Genomic DNA, 12,330 nt, shown 5'->3' on the forward strand with positions numbered 1-12,330 from the left:
CTCTCTGAAGTTAACGGCATATTGTGGAGAAAACTGCTCGTTCTCAGAATGATAAGCCCAATGTTTGTGCTCCATGCCAAGGAATGGTATCCAGGGAGGCCCTTGCTTATACTTATTGCTGTAACAACCAAGGTCAGCCAATTTCGTTATTTGCCCCCTTAGAGGGTCGGAAACGGAAAAAACGTAGAGGGGTCACATCGGTGGGGAGGAGTGGACAGGACAGGTGACCCAAACCTGACCAACTGGGGTATTCCATCCCATCTGCCCCATGCTCAGTATAAAGGCTGAGGGATCAAAGGGTCAGCCCCCTTCCTGCGATGGCCGACGTCCAGAGAGGACTCTGTCTGTTCATCTGCCTTTGATCCCGATCCGTGTGTTCCTGACTCCAGAGCTGGAATCCAGTTCCCATTTGTCACTGAGTCCAGTCTGGGACTTCCCCAGTGCCTGCCGGTGATGTGACTGTCATCCTGGGAGCTTGATACGGTTTTGTATATATTGTATCTATTTCATTATTTTCTTCTTTATTTTTATTTTAATATTAATTTTTCATTAAAGTAGTTTAGTTCATTCTAAACTTCTGAATCTCCTTATCTCTTTCTCCTCCTCTCTCCTCTTTTTGCGGGGGGAGAAGGGGGGGGAAGGGCCATCTGTCAGTCCGGTTTTGGTAAATTCAGCCAAAACCACGACAACAGCAAACAAAGCTTTTCTTGTTTTGTGGGGTTTTTTTTCCTGTTTTTTTATGCACACACTTTATTAAACATTAGTATCGAAGTGTCTGGCATTTTTCACTTCCTGCAGTTCTGAACATTTTCATTCTTCTTTTTGTTTTTACTTCTTATTCGTTTCCTGACATCAGAGGCAAAAGCATAACATGGCATTGACAATCAGGAATTAAAGAAATGAGCCAGAAATTGCATGTTTCTCTGTCTTTCTGACAGCCATTTGTATGCCAGTTATCATGGGCTAGAGCTAAAGGATGTCTTGATTAAAGAATTTCTTCCTACTGATTTCTGAGACCCTGAAATCATATGTATCAGCAATAACAACTATACTGACATGTTTGTATATTCTTGTCCATTGCTTTATCATAGTTTAATCATATATTTTGAAATAAATCTTTGTTTATAGCCTAAGAATTATAAACCATTACTATATACTGCTAATGAATATTGTATATTTTTCTTTATCCTGCAAACTGGATAAATGGGCATTTCAAAGACCAATTTGTGCTATTCATTTTGTCAGCATATTTTCTATATTATTGACAGATAAAAATAGCTTATATTTCACTTAACTGAGACTTGAGAAAAAAAATAAATCAAATCTTCAGCCACAGGTTTCAGAGTTTTAATATATATACTGCTGTCGCGACGGAGGGAAGACAGGGTCACTCAATATGAGTGATCAGCAAGCTTCGTTTATTGAATAGTACAGCCGTCTTTTATGCTTCGTTATAATTAGCTAATACATATTCTGCAATACATCTTTCTGATTGGCCTGTCCTCCAAACTTCAACCCCGCCCTTAGTTCCTTCTTTACAGTTACTTTCATCCTCTTTTCCCATGCCTGAGCAGCTGCAATCTCCCTGTTATCGTACAACAGTTACAGTCAAGGACAGGGTGTCCTTGCCAGCTCAGCAGTTACAGGAGCTGAGTCCGATGTTTCCCAAGCTCCCGCTCAGCCAGCTGGATCATGTCTACGCGATCCTTCTCAGCTAGCCAGTCTCCCACATACTGCAATATCTATTTTTGCCTAGTGCATTGCTTTTTTTTTTTTCTCCTGGAATTCAAAACTTGGAAAAATCAGGAGACTGACTTGTTCGGATTTTTTGGGCTTAAATGCCAGGATGAACTTCTGGTTTTAGTCTTATGTATATAGGATTGTGTAGTTCTTGGCTCCATTGTTTTCTTCATAAGAGATACAGAAAATACTGGAATTAACATGAATTGCTAGGCAACATAGAATGATAGTGGAGCTGAAGAAAGATGTTATGTTCTCCTCTGAGTAACATCATGCCAAAAATCTTATCCTCCTTGTTTTCTGACTGGTTTTCCTGCTGTAGCTAAAATGATATTTCATAAATGTATCTGTGGAATGCAACTAATGGAAGGAGAGTTCTGGTCCTTCTCACACTGAAAGCAGCTAGAAGTGACATAATTGCTGAAATCACCATATCTTCCTCATTTAGATCCTTCCAAAGCTCAGGGTATGCAGAACTAGAACAGGCATAATTCAAAATGGAAGAAATAAACACAGGAAGACAAGAGAGAGTTTTCATTAAGCCAAATATGTCAAACACCGTCTAAGAACTTGACCTCTGCCAAGTATTGCATGCTGAAAGAAATCAAAGTATGGTAAAAAAAATAATATTGTTCCACGAGTTTACTGTTACGGGGCAAAGACATAACTTATCAGAGGAAATTAACAGTGATTATTAGCTGCCAAATGTAGAAGGTGAACAATAAAATTACATACCAAGAATTGCTACAAAAAAAAGGACGCATTGGTACATTCTGGTCACTTTGAGGAACGCTTCAGAGATTTTTCTGCTGAAGTGAATGGAACTCTTCTCAGAGAAAAAAAGACCTCTCAGAATGAATAAATACATCATTGAAACCATTGATGCCAATGCCTGACAGAGGAGAAAGACGTGTCCAAGCCAGGTATACTCAATCCATATTCCCTTTTCAATAAGGAAGTCTGACAGACCATTCTACCTTATAAAAGGACAGAAGTCATCAATGAATCAATAGCATCTTAGCGCTCTTCCTCCCCAGTCTTTGGTATAAGTCCAAGATGAATGCATCAGTTAATAGAAGTCATTTTAAGTGATAACTCCTTTGACATTTTATTATATCTAGGAAGTCACCATATCTCAAAGACATTTGCCTTTGCTAAGGCAACATTTATTTGAAACAACCAGAAATGCACATGCAGAATTTGGTAACAAACTAGCATGAAACAAAAGAGCCAAATGAACAGTCACTTGACAAGGACCTAAAGATCATTAGTAAAATTACTTCTTCCTTTAGATGTTGGCAGTTTTTAATAGGAAGATGTTCACCTAATGCTCTGGATATCATTGAATAAGACTGGTTAATATTTCCACTCTTCCAGTCTGTTGTGGGCATAAAATATCCAGGAACAAAGTCACAACAAACTGATATGCAAGGTTTCAAAAACAGGAAAAAAAGACAAAGCAATTTTACCAGTTGCAAGTATTAGAAAGGCATAATATATATTTAATTCAACTATATGCATATCATAGGAAATGGAAAAAAAAATACAACTCTTTCTATACAGTAGGTGCTGTCCTAGTCCTGGAAAGATATGCTAAATGATTATTAAAGATATGATAGAATTCTGGGCTTGACATTGACTTCAAATGTCCCAAAGGACATCTCCTCCTAGCCCTATACTCTGCTTTTATCTTATCTCTTAATTTATGCACATTTTCAGTTAAATCAGTCTAGTTCAAAGGGAGGAAAGGATCTAAAAGAACTTTTCTACAGAAAAAAACAATAATAGCATATAAAGATTATTTAAAATCAACTTATTAATTGGTGCTGGGTATCTTTACATAGACAGCATTGTGATTTGAAGCAAAGATTGATCATTTTTTATATTCTTTTTAAGTATCCGAAAAAATGTTTACAAATGAATAACAGGGTTAAGGGAGTGTCCCGGTTTGAAGTAAAACCGAACCAATTTTCTGTTCTGTAACTTTACATCCTAGCTAGGCCTCCTCTAACTCTCTGAAATTAACGGCATATTGTGGAGAAAACTGCTCGTTCTCAGAGTGATAAGACCAATGTTTGTGCTCCATGCCAAGGAATGGTATGCAGGGAGGCCCTTGCTTATACTTATTGCTATAACAACCAAGGTCAGCCAATTTTGTTATTTGCCCCCTTAGAGGGTCGGAAACGGAAAAAACGTAGAGGGGTCACATCGGTGGGGAGGAGCGGACAGGAGAGGTGACCCAAACCTGACCAACTAGGGTATTCCATCCCATCTGCCCCATGCTCAGTATAAAGGCTGAGGGATCAAAGGGTCAGCCCCCTTCCTGCGATGGCCGACGTCCAGAGAGGACTCTGTCTGTTCATCTGCCTTTGATCCCGATCCGTGTGTTCCTGACTCCAGGGCTGGAATCCAGTTCCCATTCGTCACCGAGTCCAGTCTGGGACTTCCCCGGTGCCTGCCGGTGATGTAACTGACATCCTGGGAGCTTGATACGGTTTTGTATATATTGTACCTATTTCATTATTTTCTTCTTTATTTTTATTTTAATATTAATTTTTCATTAAAGTAGTTTAGTTCATTCTAAACTTCTGAATCTCCTTATCTCTTTCTCCTCCTCTCTCCTCTTTTAGGGGGGGGAAGGGGGGGGAAGGGCCATCTGCCGGTCCGGTTTTGGTAAATTCAGCCAAAACCACGACAGGGAGGAAGATGGCTTTAGATTTTGCAGCACGAGGTCTTGCACTGGCTTTTCAAATCTGCTTCTCACAGCTCCATTTTGGCTAAAATCATAGAATGGTTAGAACTGGGAGGGACCTTAAAGATCATCTAGTTCCAAATACTCTTCCCTGGGCAGGGACACCTCCCACTAGACCAGGTTGCTCAAAGCCCCATCCAGCCTGGTCTTGAACACCTCCAGGGATGGGGCTTCCACAACTTCTCTAGGCAACCTGTTCCAGTGCCTCACCACCCTCACAATAAAGAATTTCTTTCTAATATTTCATCTAAATATCCCCTCATTCAGTTTAAAACCATTACTCCTTGTCCTATTGCTATACTCTGCGGCGATGTTTGATCAGGACGCAATCGTATGCAATAAGCAGAAGCAGCAGCAAAAGCAGAAGCACAAGCACCACACTTTATTCACATACACAAAGCTATAGATATAGAGCTAGTTTCTGAGCTGTTTTGCCAAACAGGGTGAGCACTCTCATTCTCACAGAATGCAGCTGTTTTCAGCCACATCTCTCTACACATACTCCTCCAGGTAGTTTTCCAGCCTGACCTTCACAGACACACACAATGTTTTTTATTTCTTCTGTCCAGCCAGCTCAAAACAATCTTATTCTTAAAGCAATATAGTCTTATTTCTGATCAAGCTTTGCTTGATCTGCGACATGCTCAGAAGGGCTCCAAAATCAGTCCCGATTGATCTTCCAAATGTTCTGCATGGCCCCAACATTTCCCCCTTTTATGTTTATGAAGATAGGGTTCACAGCGAGGGCGGCGAGTACTTTGACTTCGGTTCTTCAGAGGCCATGCGCCATTCCCCAGATGACACTGATAGCTGCAAGAATAAAAACAGCACAAGTGCAACAAAACCCCACGAAAATCCATATTCTCAGATTAAGGCCTGTAAACCAATTTTTTGGATTTAACCATTTTACACTGTCCGATAACTCATCTAAAACATTTTTCTGTGCCAATTTTTGTAATTCCATCAATTATTGTCCTTGTAAGGCTATGTTTAGATCTTGAACCATCCCGTTAACATTAGTCGAGAAGGCTCCTAGTATATGTTGCTTAATTTGATGCCACTCATAAAAACTTTGATTCCACTGCAGGGGAGTAACACATAAATTCTTCTCTGTATATTCCCAATCACAGTGCAATCATGTGCGTGTGGTTAGAGCACTCTGCCTATCCCCTAACCAAATTACCACCGCTTCTAAACGGGCCAAAATTTGCTGATCAATACTTGTCTGCATAGCAAGATCTCGTGTTACATTGCTTAATGCAGAAGCTACTTCATGAGCAGTCTGTACAGATTTAGTCAATGCTGTGGTTGCTACGGCTGCAGTGGCTAATATAATGATTGCAGATATAATAAAAGCTATAAGCCAACCTATACATCTCTTGCTTCTAGTCTACTGTTGCTTTAAGATGCGTGCTAATTGGCTGAGTCCTGATTCTCCTTCCCAGTCCCGTGTTAAATTTACTGGGAACCATACTTCAGCTCAGCGTCTCATTGGTAATATCACAGATAGATTATACGCAGAAATATTCTCATGAGAAAGACAACTAAAACAGTAAGGCTTAGTCAAGTTTACCTGGAAAGTGTGATTGATTTGTGAAATAGTAACATGTGCTGATGCTACAAATACATAAGGGTGAGAGGTACAAATCATAACAGAGTTATTGTGAATGTGAGTTACACCTAAACTATAAACACAACCTTTTTTACTATATACACCATGAGCCACATGCCTTGTGAAAAAAGGTGCAGCCATGCACTAGATTTTGGTAAAGAAAGGACCGACAGTGTTATTAAATTCATTACTATCAATCCAATCCTTTCCTTTTTCTAAAAAACCTGCTGGTGGAAGCCATGTTCCCCCTATCCATTTGCTGTCGTTATTAGATATCGGAACTTCAGGATCCCACCATGTTATGGGTTTAAACAAAGGGGGATCTACAACATGTGCCCAATAAAGATGCTGAACATTCGCAATGCAGCTTATCAAGTGCAACAACAAAACAACTCTTACTGTACTGTTGCTGCTAATGATAGCTAGGTAGGCCAAAAAGGTGTTACCTGGGGTTGGGGGTGCACCCACAGTTGCCATCATGGTACTTGCATGTTGTTGTAGTTGTTTTAATTTTCCCCATGTGATTGGGTCGTCTCTACAGTCTCTTCCGTTTCTGAGTTCTCTTGTCCTTGTTCAGATCCATCGTCTCCATCTGTGGTATAGGGTTCTCTGTGACGGTTGTCCAGCTCATGATAGGGCTTGACGTGCCGAGCAGGAAGCCAACGTGGCCCTGTTGGAAGAAGAACACACGCATACCCTCTCCCCCACATTATCAATTCCACTGGCCCATTCCAGGAAATAGCAGACAAAGGGTCTCTGTATAGAACTTCTGGGCGTTTTATGAAACCTTCTGGTATTGCAAAATGCCTTTCCATGGCACTCGTCAGTCGCCCCAGAGATGACGACATATTAATAGATTCATAGATTCATAGATTGGTCCAGGCCGGAAGGGACCTCCAAAGGTCATCTAGTCCGACCTCCCCGCAGTCAGCAGGGACACCCCCAAATAGACCAGGTTGCCCAGGGCCTCGTCGAGCTTCACCTTGAATATCTCAAGGGAAGGGGCCTCAACCACCTCCCTGGGCAACCTGTTCCAGTGTTCCACCACCCTCATGGTAAAGAACTTTTTCCTAATATCCAATCTAAATCTCCCCTTCTCCAACTTAAAACCATTGCCCCTCATCCTGTCACTGCAGGCCTTTGTAAACAGACCCTCCCCAGCCTTCCTGTAGGCCCCCCTCAGGTACTGGAAGGCTGCTATTAGGTCTCCCCGGAGCCTCCTTTTCTCCAAGCTGAACAACCCCAGCTCCCTCAGTCTGTCCTCATAGGAGAGGTGCTCCAGCCCCCTGATCATTTTGGTGGCCCTCCTCTGGACCCGCTCCATCAGGTCCATGTCCTTTCTATATTGAGGGCTCCAGACCTGCACACAGTACTCCAGGTGAGGTCTCACCAGAGCAGAGTAAAGTGGCAGAATCACCTCTCTGGATCTGCTGGCAACACTTCTTTTGATGCAGCCCAGGATGTGATTGGCCTTCTGGGCTGAGAGAGCACATTGCCTGCTCATGTCCAGCTTCTCGTCCATCAGCACCCCCAAGTCCCTTTCCTCAGGGCTGCTTTCTAATACCTCATCCCCCAGTCTGTATTTATACTAAGGATTGTTTCTTCCCAGGTGCAGAATCCTGCACTTGCTTTTGTTGAACCTCATGAGGTTCAACTGGGCCCACCTCTCCAGCCTGTCCAGGTCCCTCTGAATGACACCCCGTCCCTCTGGTGTATCGACAACACCACACAGCTTGGTGTCATCTGCAAACTTGCTGATGGTGCTCTCAATCCCTCTGTCTATGTCTTTGATAAAAATGTTAAACAGTACTGGTCCCAGGACGGACCCTTGAGGGACACCACTTGTCACTGTTCTCCATCTGGACTTAAAGCCATTGAGTACCACCCTCTGGGTGCGACCATTCAGCCAATTCCTTATCCACCGAACCATCCACCCATCAAATCCATATCCCTCCAATTTGGCAAGCAGGATGTTGTGAGGAACCGTGTCAAAGGCCTTACAGAAGTCCAGATAGATCACATCCATAGGTCGCCCCTTGTCTACTGACCTAGTCACTTCATCATAGAAGGCCACTAGGTTAGTCAGGCAGGACTTGCCCCTAGTAAAGCCATGTTGGCTGTCCTGAATCATCCCCCTGTCCTCCATGTGCCCAAGCATGGCGTCCAGAAGGATCTGCTCCATGATCTTCCCAGGCACAGAGGTGAGGCTGACAGGTCGGTAGTTCCCAGGGTCCTCCTTTCTTCCCTTTTTAAAAATGGGTGTGATGTTTCCTTTCTTCCAGTCTGCAGGGACTTCACCTGACTGCCATGACTTTTCGAATATCATGGAAAGTGGCTTTGCAACTTCATCAGCCAGTTCCTTCAGGACTCTGGGATGGATTTCATCAGGTCCCATGGACTTGTATATCTTTAGATTCCTTAGGTGATCACGTACCATGCCTTCAGTTATAGTGGGATGGACTTTGTCACCTGGATCCTCAACTTGTGGGCCATCAACACAAGAGCTAGGAGGAGAGGGGTTGCCAGTGAAGACTGAGGCAAAAAAATTATTGAGAACTTCCGCCTTCTCCTCCTCCGTTGATACAAGTTCCCCATTGCTGCTCATTAGGGGGGGGTACATTTTCTTTAACCTTCCTTTTCTGGTTAATGTACCTGTAGAAGCCTTTCTTGTTTTTCTTTATGTCCCTTGCCAAGTCCAATTCTAGCTGTGCCTTGGCCTCCCTGACCTCATCCCTACACAGCCGGGCAACATCCCTATACTCTTCCCAGGTTGCCTGTCCCTTCTTCCATTTCCTGTGTAGCCCCATCTTACCCCTTAGTTTGACCAGCAGGTCCCGGCTCAACCATGGTGGTTTCTTGCCTTCCTTACCCAATTTCCTACATGTTGGGATTGAGATCTTTTGTGCTCTATGGAGAGCATCCTTAAAGATCTGCCAGCTTTGTTCCGCTCCCTTGTCCCTAAGGGCAGTTTCCCATGGGGTCCTATTTACTAACTCCTTGAAGAGTTGGAAGTTCGCTTTCTTAAAATTTAGCATCCTGACGGTGTTCCTCTTGGGCTTCAAACTTCTTAAGAGAGTGAACTGCACTAGAGCATGATCACTGCAGCCCAGACTGCCTTCAACTTTGATATCCCTGATGGCCTCACTTGCATTTGTGACCAACAGGTCCAACAATGCATCTCCTCGAGTAGGGCTGGTGATTTCTTGTCTCAAGAAGTTGTCGTCTAGGCACTCTAGAAGCTTCCTGGAGTGCCTGCAGCCAGCCGTGTTGCTTTTCCAACAGATGTCAGGGTGGTTAAAGTCACCCAGCAGGATGAGAGCCTGTGATCGTGATGCCTCTTCCAGCTGGAGTAAGAAGGCATCGTCGACAGGCTCTGCCTGGTCAGGGGGCCTGTAGTAGACTCCTACCACAAGGTTCCCTTTGTTGTCCTGATCTCTAATTCCTACCCAGAAGCTTTCGACCTGCTCATGGCTATTCTTTAGCAACAACTCTTCACACTCTAGCCATTTCTTCACATAGAGGGCAACACCTCCACCCCTTCTTCCTCTCCTGTTCCTTCTGAATAGTTTGTAGCCATCAATGGCCACACTCCAGTCGTAGGACTCGTCCCACCAAGTTTCCGTAATTGCTACTATGTCGTAGCTTTCCTGTAGCAGTATGGCTTCCAACTCTTCCTGTTTGTTTCCCATGCTGTGTGCATTGGTGTAGAGACACTTTAGTCGGTCTGCTGGCTGTGTCTCCTTCTTAGAGGGGCACTCCACTGATCCCCCAACATGTTTTGTGCCAAATACACTTCTGTCCCCTATTGTCTCAGGGGATCTCGGTCCCTCTCTGCAAGACCATGCCTTTGTTACAGTATTTACAGCATCTCCCACTTCAAGTGAGATGGCAGGCTGAAGGCTCTCCTTAGGCTTATTTCTGCTGGACTTGTGTTTAACCCCTTCCCCCTTCGAGCCTAGTTTAAAGCCCTTTCAACAAGCCCTGCCAATTCACATGCCAGTATCTTTTTCCCCCTCTGAGACAGATGTATTCCATCCGTTGCTAGGAGACCTGGTGCCGTATAAAGTTCCCCAAGATTAAAAAACCCAAAATTTTGTTGGTGGCACCAGTTTCTGAGCCACTTGTTAATCATGCATATTTTTTTTTCCTCTCGGTATTCCTACCTGCGACTAAGGGTACTGACGAGAAAATTATCTGTGCCCCTGATCCCTCAACCAGTTTCCCCAGTGTCTTAAAGTCCTTTTTGATTGTTTTTGAATTTCCAGTGTTGACTTCATCGCTACCCACCTGAATAACTACTAACGGATAGTAGTCAGAGGGCTGTACCAGACTTGGCAGCCTTCTGGTAACGTCTCTGACCCGGGCCCCAGGGAGGCAGCAGACTTCCCTGTGGGAAGGATCCGGCCGACATATGGGACCCTCTGTTCCCTTCAGAAGGGAGTCACCAATAACAATAACCTTCCTCTTTTTTTGTAGTGTAGAGGTTCTGATGCGAGGGGGGGACTGATTTGCTTTAGGTGACTCCCCAGATGGTGCTTCTTCTACCTTCTCATTTGCCTCACCCTCAACCTCCAGTGCCCCATACTTGTTGTGCAGGGGTAAATGGAGAGAAGAGGGGGGCTGTGAGGGTTTTCCCTTGCCTCTTCTAACAGGCACTTGTATCCATTCCTCCTTCTTCCTTGGGTCACCTCCCTCTGCTACAGGGGTCTGCAGTGCCTGATACCACACATCTAGTTCTTGTTTGCATTCCCTTATGGATCTTAGTCTATTGACTTCTTCCCTTAGTTCAGCCACCATGTTAAGCAGGTCGCTGATCTGCTCACACCTAACACAGGTGGTGTCTCTGCCACCCTCTGTTGCAAGGTTCCAGCACTCACTGCAGCCAGTTGCCTGGGTGCCTGCATGTTTGTGTGGGGCCTCAGTTTGGGTACCCACAGTTTTTTTAATAGCCTTTGGCCGAGTTCCAACCATGATTCAAAAAATCTCTTCTGCCAAGTGACTACTTGTGGGAGACTGGCTAGCTGAGAAGGGTCGCGTAGACATGATCCAGCTGGCCGAGCAAGAACTTGAGAAACATCAGATTCAGCCCCCGTAACTGCTGAGCTGGCAAGGACACCCTGTCCTTGACTGTAATTGTTGTATGATAACAGGGAGATTGCAACTGCTCAGGCATGGGAAAAGAGGATGAAAGTAACTGTAAAGAAGGAACTAAGGGCGGGGTTGAAGTTTGGAGGACAGGCCAATCAGAAAGGTATATTGCAGAATATGTATTAGCTAATTATAACGAAGCATAAAAGACGGCTGTACTATTCAATAAACGAAGCTTGCTGATCACTCATATTGAGTGACCCTGTCTTCCCTCCATCGCGACAACTACTTTTTTTTTTTTTCTGTGTGTCGCGCGCCGCCTGCCAGACCGGTCGGCTGCCGCCGCCTCGCCAACCGACCGAGTGTCTGCTCTGACCGCGTTTAAATCCCCGCGGCTGCGCCCACTCCGCGCCTGATTGGCTGATGCGGACTTCCGGGTTCCGGCTGGGGCTCGGGCTGTGAGTGGGGGGTCCCTGAGCTCGGAAACCCCTCCGTACAGCGCGATCCAACCCTCCCTGCGTGCTCACCTCAGTCCTCGTCGCTGGTGCTGCCGGTGCTGCTGCCGCCGCCTCGCCGACCGACCGAGTGTCTGCTCTGACCACGTTTAAATCCCCGCGGCCGTGCCCCCTCCGCGCCTGATTGGCTGATGCGGACTTCCGGGTTCCGGCTGGGGCTCGGGCTGTGAGTGGGGGGTCCCTGAGCTCGGAAACCCCTCCGTACAGTGCGATCCAACCCTCCCCGCGTGCTCACCTCAGTCCTCGTCGCCGGTGCTGCCGGTGCTGCTGCTGCCGCCTCGCCGACCGACAAGGAAATTAAGAAAATTAAGTGTGAAACCAGCATTATCTAATTGTTCCTGGGGTGACATATTCCCCCTTTTTTGTTTTTGAAGCATACATTTTAACAGAGCATGACTACGTTCAACAATGGCCTGTCCTGTGGGATTATGTGGAATGCCAAAATTGTGATCTCTACCCCATTGCTGTAAAAAGGAACGGGTAGTTTGAGAAGTGTACCCGGGGCTGTTATCAGTCTTAATGACCTTGGGCAGTCCCAAAATAGCGAAACGACGAGTCCAATGTCTGCGAATATCACGCCCTTTCTCCTCAGTATGCGCAGAGGCACATAGTGCGCCTGAAAA

The 12,330-nt window shown here is 45.0% G+C and overlaps 1 protein-coding gene and 1 long non-coding RNA gene across 3 annotated transcripts in view; one reads left to right on the forward strand and one right to left on the reverse strand.

The window, feature by feature from the left end:
* The window catches only part of LOC141476819 (potassium/sodium hyperpolarization-activated cyclic nucleotide-gated channel 1-like), a 191,094-nt gene that overhangs the window by 148,563 nt on the left and 30,201 nt on the right, over positions 1 to 12,330 (forward strand). The window contains 1 exon segment of the mRNA XM_074165608.1: positions 1,300 to 1,344. Coding sequence (XP_074021709.1) covers positions 1,300 to 1,344 — 45 coding nt within the window.
* On the reverse strand, positions 2,832 to 12,189 carry LOC141476560 (uncharacterized). Of its 2 annotated transcripts, none has more exons than XR_012463672.1 (3): positions 11,943 to 12,189; positions 6,551 to 6,774; positions 2,832 to 5,302 (listed from the first exon to the last, which is right to left on the reverse strand). It is a non-coding gene; the product is annotated as an uncharacterized lncRNA (long non-coding RNA). The 2 variants fall into 2 exon arrangements; XR_012463673.1 differs by having other exon boundaries at positions 11,720 to 12,189.

The sequence above is a fragment of the Numenius arquata genome, chromosome W (assembly GCF_964106895.1).
Source record: "Numenius arquata chromosome W, bNumArq3.hap1.1, whole genome shotgun sequence".
Classification (NCBI taxonomy): domain Eukaryota; kingdom Metazoa; phylum Chordata; class Aves; order Charadriiformes; family Scolopacidae; genus Numenius; species Numenius arquata.